This window comes from Phodopus roborovskii, unplaced genomic scaffold (genome assembly GCF_943737965.1).
Source record: "Phodopus roborovskii unplaced genomic scaffold, PHOROB, whole genome shotgun sequence".
Lineage (NCBI taxonomy): Eukaryota > Metazoa > Chordata > Mammalia > Rodentia > Cricetidae > Phodopus > Phodopus roborovskii.
The window spans coordinates 6,227,410-6,246,164 of record NW_026126525.1 but is presented as its reverse complement, the minus strand read 5'-3'; the positions used below and the strand labels follow the sequence as shown (position 1 = coordinate 6,246,164).

At 40.6% G+C, this 18,755-nt stretch overlaps 1 protein-coding gene across 26 annotated transcripts in view; it reads right to left on the bottom strand.

Annotated features, from left to right (window-relative positions):
• The window catches only part of Sec31a (SEC31 homolog A, COPII coat complex component), a 57,126-nt gene that overhangs the window by 22,340 nt on the left and 16,031 nt on the right, over positions 1-18,755 (bottom strand). For 13 of the 26 annotated variants that reach the window (XM_051198529.1, XM_051198532.1, XM_051198526.1 and 10 more), the window contains exons 6-17: positions 17,911-18,051; positions 16,500-16,642; positions 13,475-13,574; positions 11,345-11,506; positions 10,936-11,088; positions 10,453-10,689; positions 8,105-8,179; positions 7,039-7,077; positions 6,523-6,600; positions 3,233-3,308; positions 2,593-2,771; positions 413-539 (exon numbers count right to left, since the gene is read on the bottom strand). In XM_051198529.1, coding sequence (XP_051054486.1) covers positions 413-539; positions 2,593-2,771; positions 3,233-3,308; positions 6,523-6,600; positions 7,039-7,077; positions 8,105-8,179; positions 10,453-10,689; positions 10,936-11,088; positions 11,345-11,506; positions 13,475-13,574; positions 16,500-16,642; positions 17,911-18,051 — 1,510 coding nt within the window. The remainder of the gene's footprint in view (positions 1-412; positions 540-2,592; positions 2,772-3,232; positions 3,309-6,522; positions 6,601-7,038; positions 7,078-8,104; positions 8,180-10,452; positions 10,690-10,935; positions 11,089-11,344; positions 11,507-13,474; positions 13,575-16,499; positions 16,643-17,910; positions 18,052-18,755) is intronic. The other 13 variants (XM_051198538.1, XM_051198540.1, XM_051198551.1 and 10 more) reach the window with 2 other exon arrangements.

Below are 18,755 nucleotides of genomic sequence, written 5' to 3'. Positions count from 1 at the left end.
TACCACTACTAAGTGATCCCAACTAACTAACATTTACTGAGAACTGCTTATGTGCCAATCAAAGATGAATAAAATTAGAACATGAACTTTTCTGAATCACACAGCTTGTAAGTAGCAGAGGCAAAATTTACATTCTGGCCTATCCAAAACCACTATCATTGAAAAGACTATTTTTAAATGACGTATTTTATATTTGCTTTCCCTTCTTTCGTCTGTCTCTCTCTTCTCACTGAGAATCAAAATCACAGCCTTGACTATGCTAAGGAAGTGAGCCACCAGCACTGGGCACAGCCCACCTATGTATTTTATAATTCTTAGTTGACATCGGACATACCACGATTTCTAGTAAAACTTTGTAACTGCAGCACACTCTGGCACCTGTCAACAGTTACACATGGGGACTATTTCTTACCACACAGGGCTGAGAATTCATCTGGTTTAGCGTACGTCAGCACTGCAGCTAAGGCCTCTCTCCAATTTTTAAGATCACAGGATTCCACAATTTCCTTCCAGTTCTTCATTACCACAGCGGTGATGAGCTTGAAGGAAACAGGAAAAGAAATCTTTACTACACACGACATTGAACTGCCTAGTCTTCAAACACAGGGCAATCACAGCCCTTGAGTCCCACACCTAACAAACTTGTCTTTTAAAACAACTATTTACAGTTTTCACAACAAATCAAACAGCAGCAAAGTGAAAAATATTCTTGAGCCAAATAACAGATGCAATTTTTTCTTCAAAAAGAAAACCGCATCAGTGTATTTTACAAAGGGCTTCAGGAGAAGTATATAGGACACTAGCAGAACATTGTAACAGGAAGATGCTCCTGGGTCCAGTGGCTCAGGAGAAGCTGCCAGAACAGGAAGTCTTGAGGGACTTTATCTGAAGGACAAGCAGGAAGAACTTTACAGAGAAAGTGAAAAGGCATTCTAGGTCCAGTGAGACGGCAGGGCAGTGAGAGAGGTTGCTGCCAAGCCTGAGGATCAAAGCTGACGACCTATGTTCAATCCCCAGGCCCTACTTGGTAGAAGAGAACCAATCCACACAACCTGTCTGACCTCAACAAGTACTCAAAGGAACATGTACATGCGTGTGTCAACGTTTTAAAAAATAAAAAGCATTCAAGGCTTAGGAAGAAAGCATGGAACACAGAACTGAAAGGCAGTCAGTCAGATAGGACAGTGGCATACAGGCAAAGCTTGGAAACTGGGGACAACTACCACTGGGATTCAATACTGAAGTTATTTCATGAAAAATAATTTCCAGGCTGGGCATGGTGGCCTATGCCTTTAATTCCAGCATATGGGAGGCAGAGGCAGGAGGATCTCTGCATCCAAGGCCAATCTGGCCTATACAGCATGTTCTATGACAGCTAAGGCTGTTAACACAGAGAAACCCTGTATCAGAAAACAAAAAATTTCCAAAACGATTTTTTAAGATATGGAAACTAACATCAAGCTTGAAAACGTTCAGATCCTCTTTGTCAGAAATACAGTAACTGAATAATGAAAACTCTGATCAAATCTTTAGGCAAAACAAAGGTTTTAATAACTACATAAAACAATGCTTATATGAGGAAAACTTTAAAATGAGTCCAAACAATCCTAACTGAAGACACAATACATTCTAATCATAATACTGTAGAATAATTAAAAATCTTTCTAACAAGGCGGGTGTTGGTGGCGCACGCCTTTAATCCCAGCACTCAGGAGGCAGACGCAGGCAGATTTTTGTGAGTTGAAGACCAGCCTGGTCTACAAGAGCTAGTTCCAGGACAGGCTCCAAAGCCACCGAGAAACCCTATCTCAAAAAAACAAACAAACAAAATATCTTTCTAACAGTCCTTACCAATGCAGAAGCTTACACTGTGACAGTGTCTACAAGGAGAATGACACACACATCTACATGTGCTCATGACTGTCTACAGAAAGGTATGGAAAGATGGACATTTAGCTTCTTAACAAGGTTGGAGACAACTAAAATTTTTACCATGAGATTTTCTATACTGAACCCCTGGAAGGGAATCAAAACACTGGAATTTTATCACATCAAAGCCTAAACAGTCATTTCTGCATCAAAGAATTTAATAGAACTTAATTCTTTCCTGCCTTCTGTATCCCAATTGTTAATAATAATAATAATAATAATAATAATAATAAGAAGAAGAAGAAGAAGAAGAAGAAGAAGAAGAAGAAGAAGAAGGAGAAGGAGGAGAAGAAGAAGAAGAAGATACTACCTCTATAATCAGAATAATAAAAAGTCTGTAATACTCAGGAGGCTAAGACAGAAAGATTGAAGATACACAGAAGTCTGGGCTATGTAGCAAGACCCCTATTTGAAAAATAATATTGGTATGGGGGTGTTGAAGGCAGGGTTTCTTTGTGTAGCTCTGGCTGTCTTCAAACTCAGAGATCCACCTGCCTCTGCCTCCCAAGTGCTGGGACTAAAGTAAAAGTGTACAAAACCACACCTGGCTATATATATATATGTATGTATGTATGTATGTATGTATATATGTATGTATGTATGGATGGATGTATATGAGTGTACGTGTTTCTATGCTATTCTTTACTTTGAAAAATAACATACCCTGGTAATTTTGCTTTGAGATTTTGCGAAGTACTTCTTCTGTGTCTGAGCCAAGAGCTCTTGTCCACCTGCTATGGCTAATATAATAGCATCAGCCATTCGGTTATCATGTAAACAAAGATCAACTGCACTCTCAAAATTGCCAGTCAGCAAAGCCCGAGTAATTAATCCATCAATATCTGCAACAAGAAAACACAACATCCAAGTTAAATAGTTTGTTGCTAAAAACAATTACAAGAAAACTATGTACACCAATTTCTATACACAGAAAAATGGAGAACACAATGCTAATTTTTTATCATAAGCAGGTTAAATTTGTAAAATACATTGGTACTATTTATGGAAGTTATAGAAACAGACTAGGATGTATATATAGTAACATTTTGTGTGTGTGTGTTAGTAAAGATCATTTAGGTTTGTCAGAAATCATTAGCCTTTTCAAGACACTGATTATATAACAATTATGACCAAGTTCTTTCTTAACCCTGCCCACTGTGACAACACACTTCTAGTTATGCCTACATAGCTGAAGTCCTGGGAGGCCCAGACAAGAGGACTGTCTCTCGATCTCTGATTAAGCTTGAAGACAGATGGCTTGCTACGGCTAAGAGAGATTGCAATCAAAACTAACAGTACTTACCCCCACTGACAGAGATGTTAAATGTCCCTCCAACTGAGGGCACAAAATCAGATTCCTGCTTTTCCTCTTTAATTCGCTAAAGAGATGAAAAGGGCAACAATTTAGCCAAAAAGTCATTGAAATAGCTTTCTGCCAAAAATTATATGTAATTATTCATCTACTGAGATGATAAACCAAGCTGTTTTATAATGTTCCCAATCCACGAGTAGACCAGAAGCTTGGACTTCCTAGAAATTAATTCCCATGAGACATAAATAAAACCCAGTCATCTGAAACACCAATCAAGTGTTCACACTCGTCCCAGAGACCTGAAAAGATGTTGTCAAAAGTAAGGAACATTTCCTCAGGCCCCAAACTAAGTGGCTCCAAAGATGTGAAATATGCGTTATTTTAATTATAGTGTCTAGGTTTGATTATAAAGTCTTGTCAAAGTTGAATCATGAAACAAATCACTTGGTGTCATCAGCACAAAAGTAAAGCAGGGTCTGGAGCCATGACGCAGTTATAGAGCACATGTCTAGCAAGCAGGTTTGGTCTCCAATGTCACAAAACCAACAAAGCAGTATGCATAAACCAAATTAAATCATACATTTCATTTTCCTTTAAATTAGTTATATGTGGAACAGCACATAGTCTGATAACACACACATCTATTTTAAGTTACAAACTGGATGACTCAATTAAAAATCTAAATACAAAATTGTTCTGGAATATTATTTTTAACTAGGCAAAGATGTGTTACATTTGTTTATGCTGTGGAATATTACTTTAACTGTAAAGGTGTGTTACATTTGTATATGTTACCTTTTTTTGCTGCATTTGTTTAATTATGAAAAGATGTGTTGCATTTGTTTCACTTTGCCTGCCTAAGGCACCTGATTGGTCTTAATAAAAAGCGGAACAGTCAATAGCTAAGCAGAGAAAGGATAGGAGGGGCTAAGCAGGGAGAGAGAATAAATAGGAGAAACCTAGGGTCAAGGGAAAAAGAAGAGAAGGAGGGAGGAGGAGGGACACACCCAGGGCAAGAAGCCAGCCAGACATGAAAAGCAGTGAAAGTAAAGACACAGAGAAGGCTGGAGAGACAGCTCAGAGGTTTAGAGTGCTGAGTGCTCTCGTACAGGTCATGAGTTCAATTCCCAGCACCCACATGGGAGCTCAAAACTATTCATAATGAGATCTGGTACCCTCTTCTTGCCTGTAGGCACACATGCAGGCAGAGCAGTGTATACGGAATAAATTTTTAAAAAGGAGTGGGGTGGGGGTGGTGTAAGAAAGCCCCAAGGCAAAAGGTAGATAAAAATAAACAGGTTAATTTAATGAATGTAAAAGAACCAGCCAGAAACGAGCCTAAGGTAGGCTAAGCATTCATAACTAATAATAAGTCTCTGTGTCATGGTTTAGGAGCAGGTTGGTGGCCTAAAGGAAAAAGCCTGACCCACAGACATCCCAAGATCTTCTTCTGAAGTGAAAACAATGGTATCCCATGTGAAATCATATGTTCACACAGACATCTGTGCTGCCTTCACATCTGAATGTGACTGCCTCCCACTTCCAGGCCAAGTCATTTTTCTACAGAGTACAGCACGGGCTCGTCTAAAGTTAACTGACCCTTACAGAAGGAGGCCAGCCCTACTTCATTCTCTCCTTAGCATCTAAAAGTTTAGAGAAGTGCTGGCAGTGTAAGTTAATCCCACTGAGGAATCAAGCAGCTACCCATCCTTGTTAGTACTAGCCTGCCCTTGGGGTCCTGACAGGATATGCCCTCAGCTGCAGCCACTAAGAGCACCACCTGTACACATTCACCATGCACCCTTTTAAAGGGCCCTGCCCTTCCCTCTCTGTGCTCCCCCCATTCTCCTGTCCCCAGAGGCTGGTCTTTCCTCTCCCCTCCCTTGGCCCCCAACAAAAAAACCCTCCACGTGAGCTCTGTTCCATGGCATCTTTCTCTTGAGCAGCTTTTTAAATTACAACAATCCTAACTATATATACAGAAAATATACATACATTTACAGAACAATATTTTGAGGGCTGAGATGCACATCAGTGGTACAGATATGTAAGATCTGGGCTCAATCCCCAGGACGATACAAACAGCACAATCTTCCCATTTCCTAACTCGCCAGTTTCAAACGTGCTTTCTATAAACAATTAACAAGCCTTATGAACTCCTGAGATATAAGTAGAGTCCCAAATGCTTAATTTCTTATGTACTAAAAACTTTGAATGCAACTATATGTACTAAATCAGAAAAGAAAATAGTAAAAGTATGTATCATCAAGACAAAAGGGAAGATTTTATCCCCTTATGCATAATTTGTTTTAAGCCTTCAAAGTATGCAATGATGACTACTATCTGGTGAAGTATTTTTATCAGCTACTACTCATGAGTGGATGACTAATAGTCTCTGATAATACATAGTTAATCTACTTATACACAAATGAACGTACTTGTAGGTATCTATAACCTGACCTAATTAACTCCAAAACTAGTTCAAAATTTTAGCAAGATTGTACAATATCCCCTAGTCCTTAAACTCTAAGTGATTTTATTTTCTATTGATTTTAATAGAAAATATATTCCATAATCACTTTACAGCAGCCCAAGATACTCAAGAATTATATTTATAAGCATTCCATTGTCAAGATATTCCCCTACCAGAAAAGACAATGAAAAAGTCAAAGATTAGATAAGGAATAAGAACTTGATTAATTTTCTAAGAGGAATAAAATCAGAAAACAAGAAAAGTAAGTTATAGAATTAGTTGTTAGTTGACAGAAGAAAGAGAGAATCACAAGGAAATAAATTAATGATACAACTCTGTATTCAAGGTGTCTTTTCAATTAGTTACACACATTACCAAGCACAGCCAAGGACACACATCACAATTTGCCATGTCCCAGGTTCAGGACTAATTCAGAAGCCTCTATCCACTGACAGCGGGCTATACAAATTAATGTGCCAAGAAAAAAGGATGAACTTGACATGCAAGGTGGTTGGTTGCATTTGTGAATAAAACTTCTGTCAGTTTAGCATATTGGCAGTCACCTGAGCCAGTTAAGGAAATCTCACGTCTACTGCTAATTTTAAGTTATACAATCAAGAAGCTTGGCCATTATGAACTAACATGCAGAGATACTTCTTAGGTGAGGTAAACAGACGCTTACCCTTAGCATATCTGAGGAAACAGTTCATCAAACATAACTGGCAACAAGTAGTGGGAAAAAAAGCTTGTTTTCGAGTGAGATACACAGTTATCACACAACTGTCTGATATAATATAAAAGTAAGTACCTCTCCCAAGAGCTGCTCCTCAGCAGCAGGACTCTCCTTCCCATCACTCTGTGCTACTTGGTCAGGGTCTTTAAGAGCCTTTGGTACACAAAATCAGAGGGGATGAAGATCGAAGGATTAAAGGTATTAGTAATGGGAGACAAAAAAGACCCAACCAACCACATCCAGAGCTTGATCATGAGAAGCAACCAGGCAAATTTACCCCAGAAACAACATTAAAAGGACAGCAGGAATGATCACTACCACCATCTCCCCTTTTGGTTACCAAATGTCATGTAGCATACAAGTGCTTTACCTTATCTGAGCAGGCACTGGTTCAATCTTCCCTTTTATGAGGTTCAAATATACCACAGCACATGCTTTACCAGTTAAGATGAGGAACATGAACTTATAAAAATATAATTGGTATTTTCTAAACCAGGAAGCACAAAACAGATCAACTTCCCAAATTACACTTCTTGTCATGATCTAACCAAACGCCTGGGAGACAGTAGCTGTTTTTAGAGGCTTTCTTACCACATCGGATCCATCCACTCTGTTCAAGGCCAGAGCAATCTGAAATGAAAACAACAACTCACCTACTACGTGCAATTCTAATCTGGGTGTACAGCAAGGTTAGCATACTCCATCCTAAGCCACACTCACACAGGTTAAAGGGCTGCACCACCAAACCTGGCTTACAAATACTTTTTAAAAAGATGTCTTCACATACCAATAAAGAACAAACTACCTTAGAAGTATTTTGATAATGATTGCATTTCCTAATTTTTTTGTTTTCAGGCATACAAGTAAAACTTCAGTTACTGCCAACAAAGGTGAAGGGTCAGAGAACAAAACAGTTCTCAAGGTTCCCATAGATTTTACTGCTACTGATGCTGATGTCAGTACCAAAAAAAATTAAGACCCTTTCTGAGAAGACTACAAAAGTTAAGATGTGTTTTTCTCTTTCAAAAAGGAATTCTTTCAAAAGTTAAACTACAAAGCAAACTACTTGGACTTTGTTTACCTAGGCTCATAAAGAGTCCATCCTGTACCAGGCATCTGTTAGCTGTTTAACAATAAGCCATTTAAAATTTTCATGCAAGCTAGGCGGTGGTGGCACACACCTTTAATTCCAGCACTCAGGAGGCAGAGGCAGGCAGATCTGAAAGTTCAAGGCCAGCCTGGACTACAGTGTAACAGCTAGGGCTGTTACACAAAGAAACCCTGTCTCGACATGAAGACTTTACGCTAAGCCATCGGTCTAGCTAGGGTGGGAAACCGCAGCTGCCCCAACAATGCTCCACTTCCCACAAGCTGTGCAGCTGGGAAGACACCTAACGGCCACAGGAACACACCTCAATAAACACCTTAGCGTGTGTGTGACTGATCTGCCAAAGCCATACTATCCCTGACAGTGCAGGCTTCCAAATGCAGGCAGAAAGTGGAGTTTCACATCTGGAAACTTTGGTAACACACACCAGCTCTTTTAAGTGGTTGCTGAGTGATCTGAGGAAGTCTGTGGAGATTTTATAAAGCAAACAGTCCACACAGCACAAGAACGTCTGGGTAAGGAGGTCACTTAATCTTCTCAGAACTTTACCTTCTTCCCCAGCTCTTCTCTTCTGTATCCGAGAAGCTCCAGGTATTTCCCTCGAGAATCCTCCTCAAAGTTGACCTTTGAAAAGAGACATAATCTTCAAACAAAGACCTACGATGCAACCTAGTTGTTCTAAGAATTGACCAAATTCCAAATCAAATTACTAAAAAATCAAAGTCTACAAAATCCTGAAAATTCACCGTTCAGAAAGAATTTAAATAACCTCAGAAACTATTTTTTAACATGAAAGATTTTAGTTTGCAGAGCAAGAATGTAGGAAAGGGGCAGGAGAATAATTCTTGCAAGCAGGATATAGAAAATCATAAAGAATGGACATTGACATGGGAGGAAACATCAGGAATTATGAGAACAAGAAAGGTTACTATGGTGATGGGGCTAGTGGTTATATGCTAGACTGATCTTGTTAAATAGGCTAGTTACAGCCAAGAGAAAGCCAGAGTATGAAAAAGGTTTCTCACAGGTCTTGGCCCACAACAAGGAAATAGGCCCCCAACCCTGGAACAAATGATTCCAGATGAACAGCCCTGTCTGGGTCACTCCTGGCCAACGGACAGTCTGGGGACTTTCCAAGTCATTCTATGGTTTATCCTTTGACTAAGAACAGGTCATACCTGGGTGATCTCTCAAACATGAGACCATACTTTGTAATCAATCACCTTGTGCCCCATGCATGTATGCTGACTGCGGTCTTTCTCTATGAAAAGAGAGCCTAAACCCTTTGGGGGTGTGCAGCTTTCCCCGAGATTGCTGACACCCGAGTGCACTTGTTCAATAAACACCTCTTGCTTGTTGCATCTCCTGGTTTTGGTGTTGTGGGGCTCTCCCATCGGCCCATCAGAACCCCAGAATTAGGGTCCAACAAACTATGTAAGCATGCATATGCCCGAAGGCTGGTTTGTGCCCATCGAGTATCATGCTGGCAGATTGGGGGGGGCAGTTCCTACAGCTGGTGTTACAGGTGGTTGTGAGCTCCCCAAAATCAATACTGGGGACCCTACTTAGGGCTGAAAAAGCAGTATGTGCCCTTAACCTGGGAGCCAGCTCTCCTGCACTGGATGGTTTAATTGAGATGGTCTCATTCAAGAATGTCCTGGAACTAGCTCTATAGACCAGGCTGGCCTCACACTCAGAGATCCACCTGCCTCTGCCTCCCAAGTGCTGAGAAATTAAAGGTGTGTGCTACCACTGCTTATCTTCTGAAACAACCTTTTTTAAAAACTAGTTTTCTGTTTGTTTTGAGACTAGGTCTCCCATAGCCCAGGCCTGAGATTCAAACTCTCTATGTAGCAGATGATAATCTTTGAAGTTCCTCTGCCGCTCACCTCTGGGATCACAGGCATGCACCATCATGTGTGGATAAAGTAGCTATTTTCTAAGTGTGGATGTTGAGTAACACATCATTCTGGATAAGTGAGGCTTGTTCCTAACTATAATTTAGTTAAATACAAAGTAATTCATGTTCAAAGGTTCTATGAAAAAGTAAAGCTGTGTACGCAGTATTCCATACCCCACAACTTTTTAAAACTTTCTCACCTAAGCTGGGTGGGGTGGCACACACCTTCAACTGCATGGAGCACTACTAGGAAGGCAGACAGATGGAACTCTGGGCATGCCTAATCAGCAGAGCGCATTTCAAGTGAGCCAGAACTACAAAGTGAGAGGCCCGTCTCAAATGGAAACAAAGTTTTGCCCCTAACTGACAAAGCATAATTTCTATAATTGTAAAATTTAAACTTATCATACTCAAGATTGTCTCTTGGAAAATTCAGTATCAAGAAACATCTGTGAAAACAGAACTCTTAAAAAAAGAAAAAAAAAAAAAAAAAAGAAAACAACTCTTAGTTGGCTACGAAAAGACAACATGCTACAAGGCTGATTTCCTTTGCCTCTTTGTAGCAGCAGGAAGAGAAGTACCTATAGTCTCCCTCTCCCTCCTCTCTTCCCGAATCCACTAACCAGACTGGCTGCCGACACTAAAGACTATGCCTTTACTATAGCAGCTCTCATGGTCTAATTTTAAAAATCTGTGACTGAAAGACATCTTCACACTATTTAGCTTATAATGGTGTTAAGAGATTACGCTGTGCTCTCTTTATAAGATTATTTTGGCTTTTTGAGACAAAGTCTTGCTATATAGCCCATGCTGGCCTGGAACTAGAGATCTCGCTGTCTCAGCTCCCTGAGTGCTGAGTGCTGGCATTACAGGTTGGGTTTCTTGAATTTCATCATGCATTCCTGAAATCATACTATCTCAAGTGTTTCTTCAAAATGAAGGCAGACTTCGATTATAACAGGAGCAATTGCCAATAGTTAAATAAACCCAACTTTACCTTCAAGAAGGACCACACATTTTTCTCAAACTCAGTCTGAGAAGCATCAATCTTTCTCTGGCAGTAACCGACAAAGCTCTGGGACTGCACCACCTGCTGCAGCTGCTCCGAGCGGCTGAGGAAGTCCTTTTCTGTCACCACCTGACTGATGAACACATGCTGTCGCTGCTGCTGCTGTTCAGCACCCTGCTGAGGCTGCACTTTAGCATTCTCAAAAGTCACCAGTTTCCCTCCAAACTGTGAAGCAGAAATGAACTCATCAGCCACTAAGCTGTGCCCCAAGGTGAACATACTGTAAGCCTGCTTAAATAAAGAACTCTGTGTAGATCGTGGACACACCCTCCCACGCTTCCAAATTTTACGCAGGTCTCCAACTGTCCTTTTCAGTTTCCACAAGTCACCTTGGATGAAATGTACCTTGTGCTATCCCACAATTTCTCAGTTAATACATTACAATGAACCATAAAAACAAAATCCACGTACTGAGAAGGAAGCACCAACAGGCCTTCGGACCCACTTGGGCGGCTTCTTCAGGGGCAGCACTATGCTGTGCTGAGCAGTCTGCTGTGGAATTTGTAGTGGAGGGAGGGGCTGTCCTGTGCCAAAGGGATCAAGATTCCCAAAAGATGACGAAAGCTATTTTTTAAAAAAAGTATGAGTCAGTAACTTACATAAACTATGTTACAATCTCTCAAATCACATAAAAGAAAGAAAGAAAGAAAGAAAGAAAGAAAGAAAGAAAGAAAGAAAAAGACTAATAACAATTATCCAGTAAAGCTACGTTGCTGGCTGGTAAAAAAAACAAAAAACAAAAAACAAATCACTGTAAAAACATTTATTCTATGATTTTTTTTCAGCTATAATCATCAGAAGCCTTAACACTGCCTATTACCTTGTCAACTTGTTTCTGCCTTAAACCGTCTATGCTCCCTCCCATGATAGAATAAACACTGATCCGTCCATCAAAGGAGGCAGCTGATAGCACAGCAGGGTTTCGAGGACACCACTGGATATCAAAGCACCACTGCGTGTTGGTGGGAAGTTCATATAATACCTGGCCCAACATAAATAAAATAAGCAAAAGTTAGAAAAAAGGAAGCCAGATCATAACCAAAATACGGAATGTTGGTAATAAGTACAGTTAAACATTTACTTTAAGAAAGAGTCTTTAGCCAAGAAAACCAATGCTAAGTTCTTCCTACAGTACAGTGGCCCTGGAATTGTCCACTAACAATAAGAATGATACTCAATATTTCTTTTCCTAAAATGGCGGTAGCAGACAAGCTGGAAAGGCTAGAACATTTTATCAAATTCTAGTGCTATTCTTTTCAACTGTTTTTTCCTAGCAAGATCCCAAGAATTATATTTAGGTCATTTGAAGACCAAACTTTAAACTACTCTTAGAACACACTGACAAATCTGGATTTTAGCCAAAAAAGAAAACACCTCTCTCTCATTCTTATTGCTGAAGAAAAACCCCTTGCCTCCAAGTTTTCTGAAGAAGGAAAAGGACATGGGAAAACTTTTACACTTTTACAGGGCCGGGGCGACAGCTACATGTGTAAAGTTCACGCCATACAAGCAAGAGGACTGCAGTTCAAGCCCTTGCATCCACAGAAAAGCCATGTCTGGTACTCGCCTGTAGTCACACAGCTGTGGAGGCCCAACTGACAAACACACGTTAGTAGTTCTGGCAGCCAGGTGCATACACACGTAAGTGCCCATGTACTTATACATACATGAACGAACACACACACACACACAGAAAATTAAAAGGAAGTTACCAGAATGGTTGCACTTGAGGCCCTAAGTTCAATGCTCAACATATAAAAGAACAGTTATCTACTAAAACATTTTTTTGTTTATCCACTTATTCCTGTGTGTGAGTGTGTATGTGAGTGAATTTGTACTATGTGTATGAGTGTGAGTGTGTGTGGATGAATGTATATTGTGAGTGTTATGTGTGTGTGTGTGAGTGAATGTGTACTGTGTGAGTATGAGTGTGTGGGGGTGAATGTATATTGTGAGTGTTGTGTGAGTGTGAGTGTGTGAGTGAATGTGTACTGTGTGTGTGAGTATGAGTGTGTGTGGGTGAATGTATATTGTGAGTTTTGTGTGTATGAGTGTGTGTGTGTGTGAGTGTGTATGTGAGTGAATGTGTACTGTGTGTGAGTATGAGTGTGAGTGTGTGTGAGAGAATGTATATCGTGAGTGTTGTGTGTGTGTGTGAGAATGTGTGTGTGTGTGTGATGGGTTAATTGTGGGGACATGGGTTACAGCACACATACAGAACTCAGTTCTCCCCTTCCATCTTGCTGAGGCAGATTCTGTTGTCTCTGCCATGCTGTATATCCAGGCTGGCTGTCTCATGAGCTTCCGGTGGCTCTCCTCTCCTGCTTCCTATCTCGCTGTAGGAGTTCTAAGGTTACACACACAGCTACTGCATCCTGTTCATGTGGGTTCCAGGAAGCCAATCCAGGTTTGCAGGTGTCAATGCTGAGCCATCTTGCCAGCTGGAAGCCTTTTTTAATGGTGCTAGAAATCAAGCCTAGGGCTCACCGGTGCTGACTTCTGAGCCACACTCCCAGCCCAGCTACTCATCAGCGCCCATCAAAATCATTAGAAGCACCTGCCACGATGCACTGCAAAGGCATGAGGCTGTAGCAGGTTCTGGAGAGATGGCCCTGCAGTTAAGCACTGGCTGCTCTTCCAGAGGACCTGGGTCCAAGTCCCAGCACCCACACTGCCGCTAAAAAGTGTCTGTAACTCCAGGACCCAACACTCTCACACAGGTATACATGCAGGCAAAACACCAATGCACATTAAATAAAAATAAACATTTTTTTATAAAACAGAAGCTACAATCTATGTTCCAATAAAGAAATATTAAATTTAAAGGTAGAAGGAAATGAGCCTGCGTAATGTTCTGTCCTCCCATGGTCTTAAAACCACACGGAAATGTCTTGTTTAGGCAGAATAAAGTTTGAAGAGTGTTGCAAGATTGGAGCACTCCTCCTCCTACCTCTCCTGTGTTAGGATTAGAGCATAGAATCTTAGCATCTTTCCCACAGCTTAGTAACAGTTCAGGATCTGCCATGCTCCAAGCAATTGCCAAAATTCCCCTATAAAAGAAAGAGGTAGGAGAGAGGAACAAATGAGAGCAAAGTATATTCACATACAGGCCAAGCTCTACAACCTAAGTTCAATCCCTGGGTCCCGTGAGAGGACTCTGAGTACCACAGGCTACTCTAACCTCCATAGCATGTGGAGTGGTGAACATCACACACACACACACACACACACACACACACACACACACACACACACACACACACACAAAGCCAGGTATGGTGGCACACATTTGTAATCCCAGTAGGGGGTGGAGAAAGGGGGTGAGATCCACAGAGCTCACCTGTCAGCTATATATACTCTCAGTGTTGACTCCAGGTTCAGGAAAAGAGAGTATCTCAAAAATCTATGGTTGAGGAATGCTGGGAAAAGAATCAGGCACTGACTTCTGGCTGCACAAACGTGTACAACACCCCCACACACACACTCCCCCACACAATCTTCTGTACTCTTTATTTAGAGAAAGCCAGCATTAATCATTTTCTCTTTTCTATATTCATACCCCAGTGATGGGAGATGTCATTTTGTAAATATGTCTCTCGTATTGGTTAATGAATAAAGCACTGTCAGCCAATAGGAAAAGAAGATAAGTGGGACTAGGAGACAAGGAGGAAAGAGGAAGTAGGAGGGGGATCCAAGATGGAGGACGGAGAGTAGAATGCCAGTCCCTCTCTCCGGTAAGATAAGACCACACAGAAGTTATTAGATTAATAGAAATGGGTTAATATTTAAGACAAAGCTAGCCGATAAGAAATGCTACTAATAGGCCAACAGAATTATATCAAATACAGAGTCTCTGTGTGTTATTTGGGGCAGGCGCGGCGGCGGGACAAGACTTGGCAGCGGGCAGAAAAAACCCTACCCTTACAGAGATCAAGAGCTCAAGTATTCTACCATTTATTAGTATATGAAGATTGCCAACCAGAGCGATTGTTCCTGTCACCCAGAATGGGGCTTTGCTAACTTATGATGGTCCATTCCCAAGCTCTGTGGCAGATTTTGTGGTGTCAAAGCACTCACTTCAAAGTCACCAGCACCTGACTGATTATATATGACCTTGGACAAGTTTACCCTGCTGAGCTTCAATTTCTGGCCTGTGAGACATGCAACAGCAGTTTCTCCACTTATTTCTGTTACAAGGATTAATTATGGTATCATGTACAATGCTTGCATACTGTCTGTGTTACGGAAGAGTTAGTGGTCTATGCTTGCACATTGTGTTACAGAAGAGTTAGTGATCTATGCTTGCACACTGTCTATTTTACAAAAGAGTTAGTGATCCATGCTTGCACACTGTGTTATGGAAGAGTTAGTGATCTATGCTTGCACACTTTGTTACAGAAGAGTTAGTGGTCTATGCTTGCACACAGTCTGTGTTACAGAAGAGTTAGTGGTCTATGTTTGCACTCTGCGTTACAGAAGAGTTAGTGATTCATGCTTGCACGCTGTCTGTGTTACTGAAGAGCTGGCTGTCTATGCTTGCACACAGTCTATTGTGGATGAGCTAGCCTTCTTCCCTCTACAATGCTGGTTCCCTGAAGTTAGTGTGGTGGTTTGAATGAGATTGGTCCCCACAGGCTCATGTGTTTGAATAGATGGTCCCCAAGTGTTGGAACCATTTGGGAAGGACTAGGTGTTGCCTTATTAAAGGCGTAACACCAGGGTAGGCTGAGGTTTCACAAGCCAGTGACAGGCCCAGTGTCTTGTGTTTGGATCAGATGTGAGCTCTCAGCTACTGCTCCAGCACCCACCATTCCTGTTGCCATTCTCCTCACAGAGATGGTCATGGACTCACCCTCTGAAACTATAAACAAGCCCCCAATTAAATGCTTTCTTTCTGAAGTTGCCTAGTCTCTTCACAGCAATCAGAAAGCAACTAAAACAGGTGGGAATTTTGAGTGTTTTACTGAATACATCAATACACTCAATCTTAAAAAAATAAGAAAATTATTAAGGCTCTAAGAAGCATTTTTTTACTGTAAGTTAGATTAAAACATAATATTTAATGAGGAATACATCCTGAGCAGATTTTTCTCCCTCATATAACTTACAGATCACAAACTTCCAGACTCTCCCTTCAGAAACTCCTACACAGAAGGGGAAAAGGACTTACAACTTTAGTTATATCTCACTAGACAGTAACGAACAGATGTCCCCAAAGTATTTAAAAGCTAGGACTTTGTTTGTTTGTCTTTGGTTAATCTGTGTAACAGTCCTGGCTGTCCTGGAACTGGCTCTGTAGACCAGGCTGTCCTTGAAATCAGAGATTCCCCCTGCCTCTACTTCCCAAGTACTGGGATTAAAGGTGTGTGCCACCACCTGGCTAGAAACTAATACAATATTTTCTTATTTAAGCACATTGAACTAATTTACATAAATTTGCTACCTATGTATCAATGATAGGAAATTTGACAAATTAATGAAATACAAAGACACTGAACATGAGAAAATTCCCATTCAGAATATCTACTGGACATAATGAGAACTAAAAGCAGATCACCTACTTTCTCAAAACTGCTTTTAAAGTAAAATGGAAACAGAATCAAACCAGTTTCTAAACTGCTGCTATATGGCATCAAATTTTATTAAGTCTGATGACCAATATAGATCTAATTGTATAATCAATGTCAAGAACTTTCACACTCAAAATTTTACCAAATATTTTAGGTGATTTTAGTTTCCTAAATGCACTATGTAGCTGAGGGTAGGCTTGAATTCCTGACCCTCCTTGTCTCTAAGTGCTATGTGCTGGGATTACAGACAAACATCACACTGGCTTAATTATTTGAAGTAAGTGGTGGAAAATGTTTTAACAAAGGATTCATGTTAGCATGATATGATCGATCTAATTATCTAATTACCTATCTAATTAACTAAAGCATGAAGCAATGAAGTTCCTTGAAACAGAAGCATGGTACCTGGCATGGTTTTCCAGAACTCGGAGAGGAGAGGAGGCGAATCGGAGATCCCACATCTGGATCACTGGTAACCGGTCATCCTCAGAGGCCAGGACCATCTGCGTAGCCACATCAGGGTGCCACGCCAGCCCAGAGCAGTGCATCTGAAGACAGGAAGGCCACATTTTAGCAATCAGGTCACTCTCTGAGAGCACAAGTAAAGTTTGAGGACTATGTCGCTACTGAAATGAACAGGAAGAAACATCGGCTCAGACCACTTCCAAACCTTTGAAATGTTACCAGACAGCCTTAAGCAAGAGTCTTGGAAGTATAGCCTTGGGGTGTTTTCTATTCATCTACTTGATACAAATAAAGCAGTTCACAGTCAAAATAATTCTACTACCTAAAATGAATTTCATTATTAATACTGTAACTAAGAGAATAATTTTATACTAACTTAAAATATAACTTTCAAAAATGATAATAAAAATTCTCAAGCAAAACTAAAAGCCTTCTATCTTTCCTCAAAAGAAAATAAAATCAAACCTAATATCTTAAGCAACAACTACCATCCAATGTTTCACGAGACAATTACTGGTATTGGGAAGTTTAGGTTCTAATAAATATTCTATTTTTACTAAAATTACTTCTGCATGCCTTATTCCACTGAAACTTGTACTTTAAAATCTCTGGTTCACTTAAAACTATAGCAGTCCAGAGGAGGACTCTTTCCAAAAGTTCTGTAGTGGTTTAAAATCATCTACACATTCTTATTTAGGCAGTCTTGTTTCAGACGATCTTTAACCAAGGTGGACAAAATGGCTCAGCACATAAAGGTGCTTGCTGCCAAATCTGAAGACCTAACTTTAATTTCTGGGAAGGACCACGTGGTAGAAGGAGAGAGCCAAGTCCTGCAAGTTGTTCTTGAACCAGCACAAAAGTACACAGTGGAGCATGAATGCTCACAAAAATGCTCCACCAAAAAAATAAGCAAACTATAAATGAAATGAAAAGTATCTTTAAAGTTTTAACAGGAAGGAAGGAAGGAAGGAAATCAGGCCACCAAGATTGCTCACAGGACAAAGGTGTCTGCCACTAAATCTGCCTCAACCTGAGTTTGATCTGTGGGGCCCACCTGATGGTGAGAACAGACTCCCAAAAGTTGTCCTCTGAATTCAACAAGTGTTTTATGGCACACATGCACACATACATGCACACAAAATTACTAAATAAAGTACTTAAAAGAATAAAAAACCATATCCAACATGGTTTATTAGGAATTTAATTATTGTCATTAAGGAAGGGCATTGACCCCAGTATTAACCAACTGATAAAAAATCCCAGGATTTAAATTTTACAAAAAGTTGAAGCAAACCCCAGGACACTTAGAGCACAAAAACTCATGCTCATCACAAGTCAACCTGACACTTACCCTGTTACTGTGGTCACTGACTTTGATGATCGGCTCATTTTTTCTAAGATCCCACACAGTTGCCCGGCCACTGGGACTGGCTGATGCTAAAATATGCTGAACTTGTCTGTTCCATGCAATGCAGCTGATGTCCTCTGGTGGCTATTGAGGAACAGACCATTAGAAACCATTTCCACGCTGTGCTGGTTAGTCTTGTCAAGGGGACAGATTGGAATCCCTAGGGAGAGCCTTAAGTGAGGAGGTTCCTGCACTAACCGGCTCTGAGGGTGGGTCTTTCTGACTGCTGGCTCATGAGGGGGTGCCCAGCCCACTGTGGGAGGTACCATGCTTGGGCAGGTGGGTCTAGGCTACAGGAGCAAAGTAACCGATCAAACCACTCGACCTCCCTAGAGGACAGACTGATCTCATCGGGACATGTAATCAACATAAGCCCTTTCTTCTCCAAGTTGGTTTTGGGCAGTGTTTAATCACAACAGAAAGTTATTAAGACATTATTATATTCAAATTTAACTATAAAGCCAGGTGTGGTGGCAGGCCAATTTCTGAGTTCGAGGCCAGTCTGAGTCTATATACTGAGTTCTCAAAAAACTAAAAATTAAATTTAATCACAAATTCTGATTCTTCACTTAAAATTTCTTTCTTTCTTTTTTTTTTTTTTTTTTTTTTTTTTTTTTTTTTTTTTTTTTTGAGACAGACAGGGTCTCAGTACATATAGCTCTGGCTGGCCTGGAACTCACAGAGATCCATCCATCAGCCTCTGCTTCCCCAGTGCTGGGGTTAATGGCATTTACCATCATGGCTGCCTGATCCTTTAGCTTTAAAAAAAAAAAAAAAAAAAAAAATCT